Genomic DNA, 21409 nt, shown 5'->3' on the forward strand with positions numbered 1-21409 from the left:
ACTCATGTGCCTCTCACACTGTCCAGACCAATCTTCAGACAAGTCTCACTGATCATAGTAATGAAGCAAGGACTGGATGCCAATTGCCTTAGACCTAAATTCAGGCAAGTCCTGATGAGGCAAAGGAACGAGAATATATTGGTTGGCCCTGGCAAGTCCTGGCTGATTCCCAGAGCTGGAACACGGTCTGTCCTCCCAGAACCTCATGTCTACAACCAATGAGGCATAGACTGTCGCGTCCACTATACCTCCTGACCATTTCCCATTATAAGAAATGCTAATAGCAACTTTTCTTTCACTTAATAATGGAAATAAATTTTTTTAATGTATGTGTTAGTTTCCTGCTATCAAATGACTACAAATTTAGTGGCTTAAACCAATAAAAATTAAATATATTATCAGTTCTGGAAGCCAGAAATATAAAACGGTCTCATTGGGTTAAAAATCAAAGTGTTAGCAGAGCTGCATCCCTTCCAAAGGAGAAAATCATCTCCTTGCCTTTCCCTCCTTTTAGACATTGGCCATCTTTCTTGGCTCATAGCCCACAGCACCCTTGGTCATCATATCTGTCTGACTCTGACATTCCTACCCTCGTGTTTAACTTATAAGGACCCTTGTGATTACATGAGATAATCCAGGATAATCTCTTAGTCTCTAGATCTTTAGTTTATTCACTCCTGCAAAATTCCTTTTGCCATGTAACATAACATTCTGCGGATTATAATCCAGACATCTTTTGAGCCACTACTCTGCCTTCCACAAGGACATGAACCCAGGCTTTTTAGATTACAGTCTTATATTACATAAAAGAAAACTTCACATTTGTGTCTGTGACACAGGATGGACTTTACATAGTATGTATTCCACCATATAAGAACAGTTAATAAATCATTTGATTATAAGCCTGTTTCTCCTTCTGAACCTTTAAGTTCGATTGTATACTTTTCCCATTGAACCAGTTTCCCTCAATGTCTCTAAAAATTTGATTGCCTACAGTTATTTTCATAAATGTAGCTGAATGTTAATTAGTGGAGGAGAGAAGTGTTCAGACAACCTGGAAAAATGATTTTCTGATTCTACTAACCATAGATCTAGAATTTTTTGCCTCCAAATTACTAGAGCATCTCTTGTAAAAGAAAGTGGAAGTGTTGGTCAGTCTGTGATGTCCAACTCTTGTGACCCCATGGACTGACTGTAGCCTGCCAGGCTCCTCTGTCCACAGAATTCTCCAGGCAAGAATGCTGGAGTGGGTTGCCATTTCCTGCTCCAAAGTATCTTCCCAACCCAGGGATCAAACCCAGGTCTCCCACATTGCAGATAGATTCTTTACCGTCTGTACCACCAGAACATCCCTTTCCTGAGGTCTAAAATCAGTTTTTTTCATCTTTCTACTTTCATCTTGGCTGAAGTCCCTAAAGATTCAGTTCAGTTCAGTCGCTCAGTCATGTCCGACTCTTTGCGACCCCATGAATTGCAGCACGCCAGGCCTCCCTGTCCATCACCAACTCCCAGAGTTCACTCAAACTCATGTCCATCGAGTCGGTGATGCTATCCAGCCATCTCATCCTCTGTCATCCCCTTCTCCTCCTGCCCCCAATCCCTCCCAGCATCAGAGTCTTTTCCAGTGAGTCAACTCTTCGCATGAGGTGGCCAAAGTACTGGAGTAGTCCCAAATACCTTCCCCTTCATCCTGCTTCTAGCTACAAACTAGCCAGTTATTATTTTATTATTTAAAGAAGTGAATCTTAATCTTTTTTCAGTCACAAATATCTCCTTCCAGCATATATAGATGAAGACTGATAAAATCTTTTTTTTTTTTTTTTATTTTTACTTTATTTTACTTTACAATACTGTATTGGTTTTGCCATACATTGACATGAATCCACCACGGGTGTACATGCGTTCCCAAACATGAACCCCCCTCCCACCTCCCTCCCCATAACATCTCTCTGGGTCATCACCGTGCACCAGCCCCAAGCATGCTGTATCCTGCAAGACTGCTAAAATCTTGTCTACAGCTTCAGAAAGTACCTAGACCCTTGAAGCCCATCCAAAATAAAACTCAAGGCCAAATGGTTAACAGATAGTTTGAGAGAAACTTAAGCAAATATCTTACATAATTTACAATTTTGTTTTCTTTCTTTTTCTGTTTTAAACAACACAGAGATGGTCATCCAGTGGTTCCCAGTTCCAAGAGGTCTGCTCCTTCAGCTTCAAAGTCAGCCAAAGCCAATGGTAAGGATGCAATGATTTTTTTTTTTTTTTTAATGATACAAGTACTTATGGAGAGGTAACTATCTTTTCCCAAAAGCAAGTTTGGGTACTGTCAATATAGTGTTCTATTGCCCTTCCAGACTATTTTGCAGAATCTAAGTGAAAAAGTGACATTTAAATAAAAGCTTATCTAAAATTCAGTGCATGATAGGAAAGAGTGGAGCAGCATGGACCCTAGGATTTAAAGCTAGACAGACCTGAGTTCATTAGGTCCCGTGTAACCTTAGCAAATTACTTGATCCGCATCTAAGCCTCTGTTTTCTACCTGAGAGATGAAAAGATTATTATAAAAGTATCTACCTTATAAGGTTATAATGAGGCATAAATACAATAATATGTCAACTTATTACAATGATTGTCACATAATAATTTATTCAAGCACTTACTGAATTTCTTTTCTGTGCCAGGCAGAGTTCTGGGCATTGTGAGTATAGCAATGAATAAACAAAGTATCTATCTTATAGTCTAGCATAGTAGTAGAAATTATAGTATTAATAGTGGTGGCAGAAGTTAAGATTAATTTAATGCTTTTCCTGGACTAAGCATTCTTCCAGGTGCTCAGATACTCGCAACGACCCTGTGAGACTTATATCCTCCTTTTATAGAAGCAAAAACCGAGGCCCTGAAAAGTCTGATAACTTGCCCAAGCTCAAAGGGTAAATAAATAGTCAAAGCAGAATTTAAACCAGGATGTCTGACTCCATGCTCTCATTTACATAATCAGGCTTGGTAAATGTAGCTTTTATTGGCAGTATTCATACCATATAAAAATGTTAGGCACAGGGGAATATGGTCAAACTTAGAGTGTTTGAGATGTAAATCCAGTACTTCTTTATAGAGCTAAACTTTTAGGGTATTTGGCCGCCACCATGCTCAGAAGCTCAGTCATGTCCAACTCTTTCCAACCCCATGGACTGTAGCCCACCCGGCTTCTCTGTCCATGGGATTGTCCAGACAAGAATACTGGAGTGAGTTGCCCTTTTGTTCTCCAGGGGATCTTCGCTACCCAAGGATCGAATCTGGGTCTCTTGCTTTGCAGGCAGATTCGTTATCCTCTGAGCCACCAGGGAAGCCCAGTAGTATCTAAGTACCAAAACAGCTCAGAGAAATCTGACAACTGCAGCCGTGGTTTGATTACCTTCTGAAAGCTAAAGCACCTCTGGTTCTCTCCTCTTCTGTTCTTATCTTGAATGCCTTAGGGGCCCTTCCTGCTGCTCCCTGATAATTCTGGTTCACAGTAGAGTCAGACTACCTCACACAACAGTCAGGAGAGCATTTGTCTAGTGACCTCTGAGATGACTCAGAAGTTTGTAACTTTCAAGCCTGAGGAAAGTAGCTGTGCCCTGTCTGACTTGTAGAAACTGCCTAGTAATCTGTCTTTATGGGATTCTCTGACCTAATTTATGAATTCTTAAAAATCATATAGTATCTTTCATAGGAATTCTCTTGCAGTGATGAATGTGTAAAATGGTACAACCATTTTGGAAAGCAGTTTGCCAATGTCTTAAAAATTTAAACATGCCTGCTGTGTGATCCCAATAAACTGTGGAAAATTCTGAAAGAGATGGGAATACCAGACCACCTCACCTGCCTCTTGAGAAATCTGTATGCAGGTCAGGAAGCAACAGTTAGAACTGGACATGGAACAACAGACTGGTTCCAAATTGGAAAAGGAGTATGTCAAGGCTGTGTATTGTCACCCTGCTTATTTAACTTATATGCAGAGTACATCATGAGAAACACTGGACTGGAAGAAACACAAGCTGGAATCAAGATTGCTGGGAGAAATATCAATAACCTCAGATATGCAGATGACACTACCCTTACGGCAGAAAGTGAAGAGGAGCTAAAAAGCCTCTTGATGGAAGTGAAAGAGGAGAGTGAAAAAGTTGGCTTAAAGCTCAACATTCAGAAAACGAAGATCATGGCATCCAGTCCCATCACTTCATGGCAAATAGATGGGGAAACAGCGGAAACAGTGTCAGACTTCATTTTTGGGGGCTCCAAAATCACTGCAGATGGTGATTGCAGCCATGAAATTAAAAGATGCTTTCTCCTTGGAAGAAAAGTTATGACCACCCTAGATGGGATATTCAAAAACAGAGACATTACTTTGCCGACTAAGGTCCGTCTAGTCAAAGCTATGGTTTTTCCTGTGGTCATGTGTGGATGTGAGAGTTGGACTGTGAAGAAGGCTGAGCACCGAAGAATTGATGCTTTTGAACTGTGGTGTTGGAGAAGAGTCTTGAGAGTCCCTTGGACTGCAAGGAGATCCAACCAGTCCATTCTGAAGGAGATCAGCCCTGGGATTTCTTTGGAAGGAATGATGCTAAAGCTGAAACTCCAGTACTCTGGCCACCTCATGTGAAGAGTTGACTCATTGGAAAAGACTCTGATGCTGGGAGGGATTGGGGGCAGGAGGAGAAGGGGACGACAGAGGATGAGATGGCTGGATGGCATCACTGACTCGATGGACGTGAGTCTGAGTGAACTCCGGGAGTTGGTGATAGACAGGGAGGCCTGGCGTGCTGCGATTCATGGGGTCGCAAAGAGTTGGACACGACTGAGCGACTGAACTGAACTGAACTGTGTGATCCAGTCATTCCACTTCTTTATTTACTCAGGAGAAAAGAAACCATATATCCAGAGACAAAAACTTGTCCAGGAACTTTTTTTAGCAGCTTTCTTTATAACTACCAAAATCAGAAACCACTCAAATGACCAAGAACTGTTAAATGAATAACCCTTTGTATAAGCAGTCTATGGAAAAACCCTAATGAACTTTTTGGCCAACCCAATAATGTATTCGAACAGTAGAATATTACTCAGCAATGAAAATGAATAGACTGTTGATACATGCAACAACATAATTAAAATAAACTCAAAATAGGTATCCTGAATGAAAGAAGCCAAATATAATAATAATACTAAATAATACAAAAATGAATTCATATTGTATTATTCAGTTTATACAAAGTTGTACAAAAGTGCAAGTTAATCTGTAGTGACAAAGCAGATCAGTGGTTGCCTGAGAACAGAGGGCAAGAGAGCGGGGACAGAGTAGAGGTTGCAAATAATAAACTAAGTATGATTCCTTTGAACGAGTAGTTCAATTTTGGTACCCTGTTTAATTATTTTTCCTGGCAATTTAATAAAGTATCTCCTAGAAATAATGAATCTAATTAAATACATACATTTTAACTGTAGAGGAAACAATCTCATATTTAATATATGTATTGAATTTTTGTGCTGAGGGCTAAGAGTCATTTGGTTTAGAAAACCAAAAAATCAGCATTTGGTTTAGAAAACATAGTTTCCAGTTATATCCATACTTGTTTTCCTGTGTTAAATCAATAGTCTTTGTGAAATGAAATAAAGGATCTGCTGCTCTTTTCGTGCCTAGCGCAGCCATGGCTCAGGGTCCCAAGAAGCACCTGAAACACGTAGCAGCTCCAAAACATTGGATGCTGGATAAACTGACTGGTGTGTTTGCCCCTCGTCCATCTACTGGCCCCCACAAGCTAAGGAAATGTCTCCCCCTAATCATTTTCCTAAGGAATAGACTTAAGTTTGCCTTAACTGGAGATGAAGTAAAGAAGATTTGCATGCAGCGTTTCATTAAGATCGATGGCAAAGTCCGCACAGATATAACCTACCCTGCTGGTTTTATGGATGTCATCAGCATTGATAAGACTGGAGAGAATTTTCGTTTGATCTATGACACCAAGGGTCGCTTTGCTGTTCATCGTATTACACCTGAGGAGGCCAAGTATAAATTGTGCAAAGTAAGAAAGATATTTGTGGGGACAAAAGGAATCCCTCATCTGGTAACCCATGATGCTCGTACCATCCGTTACCCTGATCCCCTCATCAAGGTGAATGATACCATTCAGATTGACTTGGAGACTGGCAAGATTCCTGATTTCATCAAATTTGACACTGGTAACCTGTGCATGGTGACTGGAGGTGCTAACCTGGGAAGAATTGGTGTGATTACAAACCGGGAGAGACATCCAGGTTCTTTTGATGTAGTTCATGTGAAAGATGCAAACGGCAACAGCTTTGCCACTCAGCTCTCGAACATTTTCATTATTGGCAAAGGCAACAAACCATGGATCTCTCTTCCCCATGGAAAGGGTATTCGCCTTACCATTGCTGAGGAGAGAGATAAGAGATTGGCAGCCAAATGGAGCAGTGGATAAAACGATCGCTATGTGATGTGATTGGAAAAGTCTTTGTAATTAAAGATAAGACCAAGTGATTAATAGCATCTCTGGTGTTTGCTCTGGTTTGTGTTTTTGGTTTGTTTGCTTGCTTTGAATTTTCAGGCAGGCTTGGCATTCTGGGATATGATGTCTCCTATAGGCTAGACTTCAGTGATGGTAGGAGAACATATCAAACCTTGGCAAGGAGAAGCAAGTAAATTATTTTATACACAGTAAAAAAAAAAAAAAAAAGGATCTGCTATCTTTCCAGTGACTGTAGTTCAGCACCTACGATTTCTCTCCCATTTAGTTGGGAAAAATCTATATTCAGTTTCAAATACTAGAAACATTTAGACCAAACTGAGCTTTTATACCAACTTTTTTTTTTTTTTAAGAAAAATAGTTGACTTTGTCCTTGGAATAAACCCTCCTCTAACATTTAATTCCATCTAGTTGATTTAAAATCACATGGTGTTATGACCTCTCAGTATATTAATAAAAATTAGAACATGCTTAGAAATTGTGGGTCTCCTTTCACTATTGTCCCTAATGTGTTCTGAGTGGCTCATCTTTTTCTTTCTGTTCTTCCTTCAGGTCCTCTCATTGTGGAGCCTTGTGGCAAACCTTCTCTCACACCTAATGACTCGTTCTCCAAGGTAAGTGAAAGACCACATTCTTTAGATACCTTCTTTAGTATTGATTTTAGATACATGTGCTTAGTAAGCAGATTTTATTTTCTTGGGCTCCAAAATCACTGCAGATGGTGACTACAGCCATGACGTTAAAAGACACTTGCTCCTTGAAAAGAAAGCTATACAAACCTAGACAGTGTGTTAAAAAGCAGAGACATCACTTAGCTGACAAAGGTCCATGTTGTCCAAGCTGTGATTATTCCAGTAATTGTGTATGGATGTGAGAAAGTGAAAGTCACTCAGTCGTGTCAAACTCTTTGCAACCCCATGGACTATACAGTCCTTGGAATTTTCCAGGCCAGAATACTGGAGTGGATAGCCTTTCCCCTCTCCAGGGGATCTTTCCAACCGAGGGATTGAACCCAGGTCTCCCACGTTACAGGCAGATTCTTTACCAGCTGAGCTACAAGGGAAACCCATGGATGTGACAGTTGGACCATATAGAAGGCTGAACACCAAAGAATTGATTATTTCAAATTGTGATGTTAGAGAAGACTATTGAGACTCTCTTGGACTGCAAGGAGATCAAACCAGTAAATCCTAAAGAAAACAACCCTGAATATTCTCTGGGAGTGAAAGCTTGTTGCTGAATCACGCAAAGACGCCAGGATTCTTGGCCTCTAGAGGAGAAGAGTTCAATCCAGGGCCAGAGATGAGGCTTGATCACTCAGAGCTTTTGTGTAAGAAAGTTTTATTAAAGTATAAAGGAGATAGAGAAAGCTTCTGACATAGACATCAGAAAGGAGTAGAAAGAGTACCCGCTTGCTAGTGTTAGCAATGGAGTTATATACTCTCCATTTAATCAAAAGAATGTCTGGAGGTTGTAAAGACCTCACCAGACATACTCCCATAATTTACATTTTAAGATAACAGAATTAGCCAGAAGGTTTAATCCAGAGACTGTCCTCAGGCAGGATATATTATTGTTATATAGACCTACTCCCATAATTTACATTTTAAGATAACAGGATAAACCACAAGGTTTAATCCAGAGACCATCCTCAGGCAAGATACATAATCCTAAGGAATGTCAGTTCAGTCCAGTCCCTCAGTTCAGTCTTTGCCATGAATCACAGCACGCCAGGCCTCCCTGTTCATCACCATCTCCCGGAGTTCACTCAGACTCACGTCCATCGAGTCCGTGATGCCATCCAGCCATCTCATCCTCGGTCGTCCCCTTCTCCTGCCCCCAATCCCTCCCAGCATCAGAGTCTTTTCCAATGAGTCAGCTCTTCGCATGAGGGGACCAAAGTACTGGAGTTTCAGCTTCAGCATCATTCCTTCCAAAGAAATCCCAGGGCTGATCTCCTTCAGAATGGACTGGTTGGATCTCCTTGCAGTCCAAGGGACTCTCAAGAGTCTTCTCCAACACCACAGTTCAAAAGCATCAATTCTTCGGCACTCAGCCTTCTTCACAGTCCAACTCTCACATCCATACATGACCACAGGAAAAACCATAGCCTTGACTAGATGGATCTTAGTCGGCAAAGTAATGTCTCTGCTTTTGAATATACTGTCTAGGTTGGTCATAACTTTTCTTCCAAGGAGTAAGCGTCTTTTAATTTCATGGCTGCAATCACCATCTGCAGTGATTTTGGAGCCCAAAAAAATGAAGTCTGACACTGTTTCCACTGTTTCCCTATCTATTTCCCATGAAGTGATGGGACCAGATGTCATGATCTTCGTTTTCTGAATGCTGAGCTTTAAGCCAACTTTTTCACTCTCCTCTTTCACTTTCATCAAGAGGCTTTTTAGCTCCTCTTCACTTTCTGCCATAAGGGTGGTGTCATCTGCATATCTGAGGTTATTGATATTTCTCCCAGCAATCTTGATTCCAGCTTGTGTTTCTTCCAATCCAGCATTTCTCATGATGTACTCTGCATGTAAGTTAAATAAGCAGGGTGACAATATACAGCCTTGACGTACTCCTTTTCCTATTTGGAACCAGTCTGTTGTTCCATGTCCAGTTCTAACTGTTGCTTCCTGACCTGCATACAGATTTCTCAAGAGGCAGGTGAGGTGGTCTGGTATTCCCATCTCTTTCAGAATTTTCCACAGTTTATTGTGACCCACACAGTCAAAGGCTTTGGCATAGTCAATAAAGCAGAAATAGATGTGTTTCTGGAACTCTCTTGCTTTTTCCATGATCCAGCGGATGTTGGCAATTTGATCTCTGGTTCCTCTGCCTTTTCTAAAACCAGCTTGAACATCAGGGAGTTCACGGTTCACGTATCGTTGAAGCCTGGCTTGCAGAATTTTGAGCATTACTTTACTAGCATGTGAGATGAGTGCAATTGTGCAATAGTTTGAGCATTCTTTGGCATTGCCTTTCTTTGGGATTGGAATGAAAACTGAGCTTTTCCAGAAATGTAGAGGGGGGAAAGCAATAGTTTGTCCTTTCTTCCTTCTTGAGAATTCCAGATCCCTCTCTCCTTGGGGACCCCTAGACTTCTTATCAACCTGCCTAGGAAATGACTCTCTCATTCCCCCTTTTCTTTTAGGAGAGTTATGTTGCCCAGGGAAAAGGCATCGTTTTCATTCCATAACTACTTCCTGCTGTTTAGGGACGTGGTCCCTATACTGTTGAGGCAACATATTCTCCTAACCCTCATATTGAGGGTCTCTGATCCAGGGGCCCCAAGTAATAGTTGGAGGAGGCTGTGGCACTCGGAGGAGCTTGGACAACCATTTGTAACTTAAAAACTAGAAACAAATCCAATGACACAGTTACAAATGCAGGGAACAAACAGCAAAAATAGAACAATCAGAATTATTGTAATTAAGATAGTTTAAAAGTCACATTATGTCCATAGTTACATCAGTCCATCTTAGGATTGTTAGATGTCATCAGTTTAAGAAGCATCACGTATGATTGTTGTCGAAGGTATTCGCAGACATGGAGAAAGTCTCTTCCTTGAAGTGAAGATGTCCACCACGGGAAGCCTTCCACTGATGAAGAGGGGAGTGCTCCACAGACCCAGCAGTTAGACTGATTGTGAAATGCTGAGTAGGAGTGAGCCCAGGACAGGAAGGCTTTGTCTTAAGATCAAACAGCAGACTCAGGATTTTTAGAGTCAGCAGAAGTAGGCTCACATAGATTATCAGGCCCATCTTTTGGCTCGTCTAGACAGTCCCATTATGGAAGCGGATCAGGAAGAAAGTGGGCCAGGGGCTTCAATAAACACAGAGTAAGTTGCCCCAGTATCTAAAAGAAAATCGACGGATTGGCCCCCCCAGTTATTGATATTGAGGGTTTCTCAGGTGCAGTTAGGGTGGGAGCTAGTGTGGGGACCCCTGGGCACCTTCAGTCCTGATTGTCTTGAGAGTCCGACCTCTGAAACCTACACCTCTGGGGGCAGTCTCTCTTCCAGTGTGGTCCTTTGCAGACAGGACATGGAGCTGGAGGTGGCTTAGGTGCCTGAGGGCAATTCCGCTTCAGATGCCCCTCCTTTCCACAGTAATAGCAAGCCCATCCCTTTTCACCTGGGTCCCTCTGGGCATTTTTCTCAGGCTGTTTAAGAACAGCCATTGCGAGGGTTTCTGCCTTTCCTTTGTCTTTTTCTGCCTTTCTTTCTTTTCCTCATATTCCCTACCATAATAGACTGTCTGAGCTAGTTGTAACAGATTATCTAAAGACTGATTTGGTCCATATGCCAGTTTCAGTAGCTTACAGCGGATATCTGGAGCCGACTGAGTGAGAAATCTATCTTTTAAGATCACTTTTCCCTCTTCACTTTCGGGATCAATCTCAGTGAATCTTCGAAGGGCTTCTCTCAGTCTATATAGGAACTTACCAGGAGCTTCCTTCTCCTGTTCTGTGTTTGCCAATTTGCCATAGTTTAAAGGCTTAGCACGTACCTGCCTGAGTCCTTCAAGAATACATCTGACAGAATGACTCTGATCCCATCTTCCTTTAGCTGAGTTGTAGTCCCAGTCTGGTTCTATAGTTGGAACCACCTGATTCCCAGTGGGGAGGGTGGTTATCTCATCCTCCCTCTTCCCTACTGATTCATTACCAAACCATTCATCTCCATGCTACTGCTGCTAAGTGGCTTCAGTCCTGTCCGATTCTGTGCAACCCCATAGACGGCAGCCCACCAGGCTGCCCCGTCCCTGGGTTTCTCCAGGCAAGAACACTGAAGTGGGCTGCCATTTGCTTCTCCAATGCATGAAAGTGAAAAGTGAAAGTGAAGTTGCTCAGTCATGTCTGACTCTTATCAACCCCATGGACTGCAGCCTTCTAGGCTTCTCCGTCCATGGGATTTTCCAGGCAAGAATACTGGAGTGGGGTGCCATTGCCTTCTCCGATTCATCTCCATAAGCAACTGCTTTTCCCAAAACTCAAGTTTTTGAGTAGGGAGTCAGCGTTTGTCCCAAGATATACATCACATCCTTCCAAGTAAGGTCATAAAGCAGAATAACACCTTTTAAAGCTCTAATTTATTTTTCTGGGTCCTCTAAATAGTCTCCCATATCTTCCTTGATTCTTTGTATTTCTTGATAAGAAAAAGGCTTATTAACTCTTATAGACTGATTATTTCTCCCAGTGGGTGCTTCATGAAGAGGCAACAGCTTGTGTGGCTGTTCTTCAGTCTCTCTGGCTGCTCTGCGCATATGATCCCAGGGATAGCTTGGAGAAATCTGCCTTTCTTTATCTCTTTGTCTCCTGTCCTCCATCTTATCTAGCAAACTAGGAGGACTGGAGGGAGCTGAAGGAGTCACACCCAAATCTATACCCTTAGGACTTAAGTCTGGCATATTTCACAGAGAGAAAAAGGGTAACACATAGGCTACTTCTACCCATTTCCTTGTTTTCTACAGAACCGGTCTAATTGTGAAACAGTATTATACTTAAGAGACCCTCCAACCGGCTGCTGTTCGCCGTCCTCCAATGGATACCGTGGCCACGCAGTATCACATAGAAAGACCAGGTGTATCTTCTTTAAGCCCTGCGGATCAAATCTATTCCAGTTTTTCAGGATACAGTTCAAAGGAGTGAGGCTGGAATTGTTAGCTCCCATCTGTAAGAGAGAGAAAAAGCGACCAGCACCATCTTTCTACCAGAGGTGTCCCTCCCTGCTTTAGATGAGGGTGTAGACAGACTTTACAACAAAGCTTTGCTTCCCTGGTCGGACTTATCAATGGTCCGTCCCTTACCAAGGTAGGCGACCTACTTCCCTGGTCTGTCCTTTACCAATGTAGGCGACCGACTCGTCCCTCCCAGTCCTACCACCGAGACAGGGTGGAGATGCAGCAGGGGTAGACCTGAAGGCATTGCTAGCTGACATCCAGCTCCTCACCATTAAAACCTTGCTTGCCTCTGAGGCCACCCGGGGTGCAATCAGAGTAACCTTCCAGAATGCCTCCTAGGCTAAACCACTGGGGGAAACATTCATCACCTAAGTGCCTGTGCACGACCCTGAGTATATTTCTGACTACAATAAGACTGATACAAACATAAAACTGAGATGTTTCTTCCAAGCATCACCACACCAGTATAAGAGCCTCCTCTGGCCCACTAAGAGCCAGTGTTACCAAAGGAAAAAAACTCATTGTAGTTCCAATCTGAGTACCTTTAACCTCAGAGATGCTCTTGTAGCTAGAGCTCCATCTAACTTCAAACTTTCGATTTCTAGCGAGTCTAGGTGCTCCGGACTACCAGTCAAAATTTGGGACCTAAGTCATAGTACACAGTACCAGCATAGGTCACAAGTCTCTTGGAAGTATATTATCCGACAGATTAGATTCGTACTTCTAATTTCCAAGGATTTATGAAATAGTCAAAGAGACCGAAAAGTTTGACCGAGACAGGAGAATTTGGTCCACATGCTTTGCCCATTTTTGGTCAGTCACCGAAGGAGATGTTGGGTGCCTCTTGGCATTGGCAGGTTGGTATAAACCCCTGACGGGTTCCTGCCGTAAGCCGTATGAGGTCACCACGGAACCGCAGAGCAGGGCTCCTCACATGCCTCATGCAGGGTGTTTCATTCATTCGTGCAAACACACCGTAGAGTTAGTAAAATATAGCAGAAAATGTGTTCACTAGGAGAACAAAAAATTAGAGCTCCAAGCATGCTTACATTGTCCTGAAGAATCCCAGATGAGCCCCCAGAATGAAAGGTTGCTAAATCATGAAAGACGCTGGGATTTTTGGCCTCCGGAGGAGAAGAATTCAATCCAGGGCCAGAGATGAGGCTTGATCGCTTAGAGCTTTTGTGTAATAAAATTTTATAAAAGTATAAAGGAGATAGAGAAAGCTTCTGAGATAGACATCAGAAGTGGGTAGAAAGAGTACCCAGTTGCTAGTGTTAGCAATGGAGTTATATACTTTCCAATGAATCAAAAGAATGTCTGGAGGTTGTAAAGACCTCAGCAGACCTACTCCCATAATTTAGCCTTGGAATACAGAATGAAGCAGGGCAAAGGCTAATAGAGTTTTGCCAAGAGAACGCACTGGTCATAGCAAACACCCTCTTCCAACAACACAAGAGAAGACTCTACACATGGACATCATCAGATGGTTGACACCAAAATCAGATTGATTATATTCTTTGCAACCAAAGATGGAGAAGCTCTATACAGTCAGCAAAAATAAGACCGGGAGCTGACTGTGGCTCAGATCATGAACTCCTTATTGCCAAATTCAGACTTAAATTGAAAAAAGTAGGGAAAACCACTAGACCATTCAGGTAAAACCTAAATCAAATTCCTTATGATTATACAGTGGAAGTGGGAAATAGATTTAAGAGTCTAGATCTGATAGATAGAGTGCCTGATGAACTATGAATGAGGTTCGTGACATTGTCCAGGAGACAGGGATCAAGACCATCCCCATGGAAAAGAAATGCAAAAAAGCAAAATGGCTGTCTGAGGAGGCCTTACAAATAGCTGTGAAAAGAAGAGAAGCAAAAAGCAAAGGAGAAAAGGAAAGATATAAGCATCTGAATGCAGAGTCCCAAATAATAACAAGGAGAGATAAGAAAGCCTTCCTCAGCGATCAATGCAAAGAAATAGAGGAAAACAACAGAATGGGAAAGACTAGAGATCTCTTCAAGAAAATTAGAGATACCAAGGGAACATTTCATGCAAAGATGGGCTCGATAAAGGACAGAAATGGTATGGACATAACAGAAGCAGAAGATATTAAGAAGAGGTGGCAAGAATACACAGAAGAACTGTACAAAAAAGATCTTCATGAACCAGATAATCACGATGGTGTGATCACTCACCTAGAGCCAGACATCCTGGAATATGAAGTCAAGTGGTCCTTAGAAACCATCACTACGAAGAAAGCTAGTGGAGGTGATAGAATTCCAGTTGAGCTATTTCAAATCCTGAAAGATGATGCTGTGAAAGTGCTGCACTCAGTATGCCAGCAAATTTGGAAAACTCAGTAGTGCCCACAGGACTGGAAGAGGTCAGTTTTCATTCCAATTCCAAAGAAAGGCAGTGCCAAAGAATGCTCAAACTACTGCACAATTGCACTCATCTCACATGCTAGTAAAGTAATGCTCAAAATTCTGCAAGCCAGGCTTCAGCAATACATAAACCATGAACTTCCAGATGTTCAAGCTGGTTTTAGAAAAGGCAGAGGAACCAGAGATCAAACTGCCAACATCCACTGGATCATGGAAAAACCAAGAGACTTCCAGAAAAACATCTATTCCTGGTTTCTTGACTATGCCAAAGCCTTTGACTGTGTGGATCCCAATAAACTGTGGAAAATTCTGAAAGAGATGGGAATACCAGACCACCTCACCTGCCTCTTGAGAAATCTGTATGCAGGTCAGGAAGCAACAGTTAGAACTGGACATGGAACAACAGACTGGTTCCAAATAGGAAAAGGAGTACGTCAAGGCTGTATATTGTCACCCTGCTTATTTAACTTCTATGCAGAGTACATCATGAGAAACGCTGGGCTGGAAGAAGCACAAGGTGGAATCAAGATTGCCAGGAGAAATATCAATAACCTCAGATATGCAGATGACACCACCCTCATGGCAGAAAGTGAAGAGGAACTAAAGAGTGAAAAAGTTGGCTTAAAGCTCACTTCAGTTCAGTTCAGTCACTCAGTCATATCCAACTCTTTGCGACCCCATGAATCACAGCATGCCAGGCCTCCCTGTCCATCACCAACGCCCAGAGTTCACTCAAACTCATGTCCATCAAGTCGGTGATGCCATCCAACCATCTCATCCTCTGTCGTCCCCTTCTCCTCCTGCCCTCAATTCCTCCCAGCATCAGAGTCTTTTCCAGTGAGTCAACTCTTCACATGAGGTGGCCAAAGTACTGGAGTTTCAGCTTTGGCATCATTCCTTCTAAAGAACACCCAGGACTGATCTCCTTTAGAATGAACTGGTTGGATACCCTAGCAGTCCAAGGGATTCTCAAGAGTCTTCTCCAACACCACAGTTCAAAAGCATCAATTCTTCAGCGCTCAGCTTTCTTCACAGTCCAATTCTCACATCCATACATGACTACTGGAAAAACCATAGCCTTGACTAGACGGACCGTAGTCAACAAAGTAATGTCTCTGCTTTTGAATATGCTATCTAGGTTGGTCATAACTTTCCTTCCAAGGAGTAAGTGTCTTTTAATTTCATGGCTGCAGTCACCATCTGCAGTGATTTTTGGAGCCCAAAAAAGTAAAGTCTGACACTGTTTCCACTGTTTCCCCATCTATTTGCCATGAAGTGATGGGACCAGATGCCATGATCTTCGTTTTCTGAATGTTGAGCTTTAAGCCAACTTTTTCACTCTCCTCTTTCACTTTCATCAAGAGGCTTTTTAGCTCCTCTTCACTTTCTGCCATAAGCGTGGTGTCATCTGCATATCTGAGGTTATTGATATTTCTCCTGGCAATCTTGATTCCAGCTTGTGTTTCTTCCAGTCCAGCATTTCTCATGATGTTCTCTGCATAGAAGTTAAATAAGCAGGGTGACAGTATACAGCCTTGACGTACTCCTTTTCCTATTTGGAACCAGTCTGTTGTTCCATGTCCAGTTCTAACTGTTGCTTCCTGACCTGCATACAGATTTCTCAAGAGGCAGGTCAGGTGGTCTGGTATTCCCATCTCTTTCAGAATTTTCCACAGTTTATTGTGATCCACACAGTCAAAGGCTTTGGCATAGTCAATAAAGCAGAAATACATGTTTTTCTGGAAATCTCTTGCAACATTCAGAAAACTAAGATCATGGCAAATAGATGTGGAAACAGTGGCTGACTTTATTTTTCTGGGCTCCAAAATCATGGTCTATGGTGATTTCAGCCATGAAATTAAAAGACGCTTACTCCTTGGAAGGAAAGTTATGACCAACCTAGACAGCATATTCAAAAGCAGAGACATTACTTTGCCAACAAAGGTCCATCTAGTCAATGCTATGGTTTTTCCACTGGTTATGTATGGATGTGAGAGTTGGACTGTGAAGAAAGCTGAGCGCCATAGAATTGATGCTTTTGAACTGTGGTGTTGGAGAAGACTCTTGAGAGTCCCTTAGACTGCAAGGAGATCCAACCAGTCCATTCTAAAGGAGAAAGGTCCTGAGTGTTCATTGGAAGGACTGATGCTAAAGCTGAAACGCCAATACTTTGGCCACCTCATGCGAAGAGTTGACACATTAGAAAAGACTCTGATGCTGGGAGGGATTGGGGACAGGAGGAGAAGGGGACGACAGAGGTTGGATGGCATCACCGACTCAATGGACATGAGGTTGAGTGAACTCCGGGAGTTGGTGATGGACAGGGAGGCCTGGCGTGCTGTGATTCACTGGGTCGAAAAGAGTGGTACAGGACTGAGGGACTGAACTGAAGATGATAGGATTAGCCAGAACATTTAATCCTGAGACTGTCCTCAGGCAGGATACTTAATCCTAAGGAATGTAGAGGGGAAAAAAAATGTTTGTCCTTTCTTCCTCCTTGAGAATTCCAGACCCCTCTCTCCTTGGGACCCCTAGACTTCTTATCAACTGCCTAGGAATTCAGTCTCTCAGAAGGACTGATGCTGAAGCTCCAATACTTTGGCCACCTGATGTGAAGAACCAACTTATTGGAAAAGACCCTGATGCTGGGAAAGATTGAGGGCAGGAGGGAAAGGGGGCAGCAGAAGATGAGATGGTTAGATAACATTACTAACTCAGTGGACATGAACTTGAGCAAACTCCAGAAGATAGTGAAGGACAGGGAAGCCTGTCATGCTGCAGTCCATGGGGTCACAAAGAGTCAGACATGACTTAGCGACTGAACAACAATAGGACTTAGTAAGTAACTCACACAGTGGAAAGCCCAACACAAGTAACCCTTCATCATTGTGCACACTTTCAGCTCTTGGTGGTGATGGTGGTGTGACTAAGTCGTGTCCGACTCTTGTGAGCATATGGACTGTAGCCTGCCAGGTACCTCTGTCCATCGGATTCTCCAGGCAAAAACACTGGAGTGGCTTGCCATTTCCTTCTCCAGGGGATATTCCCAACCCAGGAATCAAACCCGGGCCTCCTGCATGGCAGACAGATTCATTACTTAGTGAGCTATGAGGGAGGCCCATATTCAGCTCTTAAATAGGCTAATTACTTACATAGATAGCTTTAGTGCTGGGATTTTTTGATTAACATGCACAGTTCTTTTGGTTGTCTCTTAGATATCCAGAAGAGAAGAATGTAGTTAAGAGTGGGTTAACGTTGACCAGCCGTGACTCTCAAATGACAAGTCTCTGCTACTAATGAGGCAAAACTTTAGTGGCAAAAGAAACAGGCTTACTTTCTTTTGAAAGACATAGAAAATGCTTCACTACATAATAAAATGAAAGAATCTAAATCATTTAAGATTAGGATAGAGAAATCTGGAGGTGATTTAATATAACTGTTTTAATATGTAAATAAATTCCACTTCCCAGCGCTTTGTTTAAGGCTACATGTGTGCTCATTTGTCTGGTTAACATTTTTTGACTTTCTGCCGTGTAATGTATGGGACTTCCTAGGTGGTGTCGTGGTAAAGAATCTGCCTGATCATGCAGAAGATGCAAGAGATGTGGATTCAATCCCTGGGTAGGGAGGATCCCTTGGAGTAGGAAATGGCAACCTGCTCCACTGTTCTTGTCTGGGAACTTCCATGGACAGAAGAACCTGGCAGGCTGTAGTCCATGGGGTTGCAAAGAGTCAAGACACAACTGAGCAAGCACACACACATGTAATGTACACATCTCACAGCTGCATCTTTGTTTCGTGGAATTGTTTTATCTTAGACACATCTCCTACAGTCTCTTCGGAACCTCAGTACTTGAATGTTTTTCCTTGTAAAATGCAGACCTGAGGCATTTCCCTCCTAGTAATCTGAAATCTTACCAGCTCAACAAGATTTCTGGGAGTGAGCTGGGTTTAGTGCAGGAAGAGAAAATGAATTTACTGACCAGAAGCCCCAAATTCCATGCCTTTCATCTCACTGCATTGTGTCAAACTTTCGACATGGTTTAGCATGCATGTCAAATGATTAGGACACAAAAATAAAACTTTCTTAGTGTCTGTATGTTGGTAGATTAGGACATGGCTTCCCATTATGTTCTGTTTATTCAGAAGGTCTCCAGTTTCACATAGCTGAAGCAACTGAATTTCCATGTATTTCTAGTGTTAGTCATGCCATGTAGTGCTTATTTTCTTTGTAAATATCACCATGTTGTTGAAAGGGAGAAAGGGTAGAGTTTCTGTTTAAATTAACATAAAACTCTAGAAACTAGAACTTTTGTTATTTGTGATTGCAAACATTTTTGTTGGAATTAAAATCTTCCAGGAAGGCTCCCAAACAATATTCTGTCCTTGAATACTGATGTCTGTACTATGAATTTCTCATGTAGAACAGAGTTTTATAATCCAATGAGATTTTTGACTTTATGTAACCACTGTTTGAGGCTTCTCATATGGCTCAGTGGTAAAGAATCTGCCTGCCAAGCAGGAGATGAGGTTTCAGTCCCTGGATTGGAAAGATCGCCTGGAGGAAGAAATAGCAACCCACTCCAGTGTTCTTGCCTGGAGAATCCAACTGACAAAAGAACCTGCCAAGCTACTGTCCATAGGGTCGCAAAGAGTCGGACACAACTGGGAGGCTAAAGAACAGCAGCAACCACTATTTATAGAAATAACTTTATCCTTGTATCTACTATCCTTTTCATTTTAATTTAAAAAGTAAAATCTTTAGAGCAAACCACCTTTTATTTGTATAAATTATTTTCATTTATTCAAATCACTTAATTTTGCATTTTTTCCCTAATCGTTCTTTTTATAGGTTGCATGCCATGAAGTGCTTCACAATTAACCATTAAATTTAAAAAGTTACATTCCATTTAATAATTACTTTATAGTTACAAATCCATTGCTATTTTCTTGGAGCCAAGATGAGATTTAGATTAGATTTGAAAATCTTTGCAGCCAGTAGTTGATCAGGTCACTAAATCAAAGACTATCCATGAAACAACTTCACAGATACTTAAAAGATTGATTTTTTTCCATTTCCCTCAACTTCTAAGTTTAGTAGTACTATTTAACTTTTCTGAAAAAATTCAATGGAAGATAAGTCCCATAAAATATGCTTTAAAAAGAGATTTCTGTAGTCAACTAAGTTTAGGAAATAGTACACAATGCATTTATCTTTTGACAACTCACAGTTTATATTAGTAAGTATTATGAGCATTCTTGAAATAAAAATCTTGGTTTAAGATTGTTTAATCTAGTGTTTCTAGACATATTTTGATGATGGAAAGGCCCATCCCCTTTGCATATATCATTGCACTGGTATTTCCTGGAAGCGCTGATACAATGTGGGGAGATAGAAGAAGGATTTTCTACTGAGAAAGATGGGGAGAAGGACATGGAGGGCCAATGTGCAGTCTCTACCTAATCCTGGAAGTTGGTAAAATAGTAAACTAATGATTTACTTCGTTTTTTTTTATATATTTTAGGTTAATGGAGAAGAAATCATTGAAATTTTGTACCCTGAAGGAAAATGTTCTACTTATCAGATGAAGGAATCAGCAAATGTGATTCTGTACAAAGGTAGTTTTCCAAATCAGCCATCCAGTTACTCTAATAATTACTCTAATTATTACTCTAATAATTCAAGTTTTAAAGAAATATTGGTAGCCTTTCTTATTTGCCTTGCATGCTCCTATATTTTATAAGGAAAGATTGTTGTTCAAAGAAATAAAAGAATAGCATAAACTTAATATTATTAGCTGTACTACTGTACAAATTTCCAATATTCAATCTCACCTCTTAAGATTAAAACAATTTTTAATTGCTTGAAGAGAGAGCAGTTTTATTTGATAATGTTTCTTGTATTCTCTGAAGCAGCAATTCACAAGCTACCTAATAACTGAGAAATTTTTTCTTAAAGATGTTTGGGCTGCCCTGTTGTTTTATATTATATATCCATAATCTTTGTAACATCTTTAGTTGACCTTCTTTAGTTTTTTTAGGACTAGTTTAGGGAAATAAAACATTAAATTATTAATATTTTATGAAAAGGTGTATCACACACATTGATTTTATTCAGTTGCATTTGTGTCAGAATAGTTCTAGAAGTAAAAACTGCTTTCCCTGTCATTGCTGCTTTTTCAGAGTAAATGCTTAAAATTTGAAGTACCTGGCATGTTATATGTGCCACGTGGTCTCTTTCTCCTATCAATATTTTTTAAAGTAAAACCCCATGTTGATTACTGTTTTTCAAGAATCTGATGGACAAGAAGATGAGAACTACGATGATCCTCAGGAAGCTGAAGTCATCCAGTCTTTGCTGGATGTTGTGGATGAGGAAGCTCAGAATCTTTTAAACCAAAATAATGCAGTAGGAGATGCCTGTGTTCCAGGTAGATGAACCAGAATGAGTAAGTTAGTACCCTAAAGGATACCGGAAGACCTCTACAGAGCATTTTAATTCCTCTTGGCCCATTTCTCTTGCCCAGGTACATTGAAAGCCAGTGGGAAGTTATCTGAAGAGAGAGCAGAAGATACATATTGTGATGGTTCACCTTTACCTGAAGATTTTACAGAGGTAAGGATAATACCTAGGCAGGCACTGTGATGCTGTCTCTTGTTAGAATTCCCTGATAAGGTCTTACCTCTCCCAGCCTACCAGTTTCCCTTCTAAATATTAGAGATAATATCCTGATGGCTGGTTAGGAACCTCAGTTACTCAGAGTTAGAACTGGTATCTTTTACTCATTTTTCAGAAAGAACTTACCCTTAAATCATTCAA

The 21409-nt window shown here is 41.4% G+C and overlaps 2 protein-coding genes across 6 annotated transcripts in view; both read left to right on the forward strand.

The window, feature by feature from the left end:
- Window positions 1-21409, forward strand: part of PTPN13 (protein tyrosine phosphatase non-receptor type 13) — a 223528-nt gene that overhangs the window by 179957 nt on the left and 22162 nt on the right. For all 5 annotated transcript variants that reach the window (XM_068975016.1, XM_068975017.1, XM_068975018.1 and 2 more), the window contains 5 exons: window positions 2165-2235; window positions 7074-7135; window positions 20115-20208; window positions 20883-21020; window positions 21117-21205. In XM_068975016.1, coding sequence (XP_068831117.1) covers window positions 2165-2235; window positions 7074-7135; window positions 20115-20208; window positions 20883-21020; window positions 21117-21205 — 454 coding nt within the window. The remainder of the gene's footprint in view (window positions 1-2164; window positions 2236-7073; window positions 7136-20114; window positions 20209-20882; window positions 21021-21116; window positions 21206-21409) is intronic.
- On the forward strand, window positions 5685-6476 carry LOC138081909 (small ribosomal subunit protein eS4, X isoform-like). The gene has a single exon (XM_068975022.1). It carries the CDS (start codon window positions 5685-5687, stop codon window positions 6474-6476), a length of 792 nt encoding a protein of 263 aa, XP_068831123.1.

The sequence above is a fragment of the Capricornis sumatraensis genome, chromosome 7, assembly GCF_032405125.1.
Source record: "Capricornis sumatraensis isolate serow.1 chromosome 7, serow.2, whole genome shotgun sequence".
In the NCBI taxonomy this organism is placed as follows: Eukaryota; Metazoa; Chordata; class Mammalia; order Artiodactyla; family Bovidae; genus Capricornis; species Capricornis sumatraensis.

Bases quoted from the DNA above. Each gene is read 5' to 3' on its own strand.
- LOC138081909 (XM_068975022.1), top strand. From the start codon at position 5,685: ATGGCTCAGGGTCCCAAGAAGCACCTGAAACACGTAGCAGCTCCAAAA.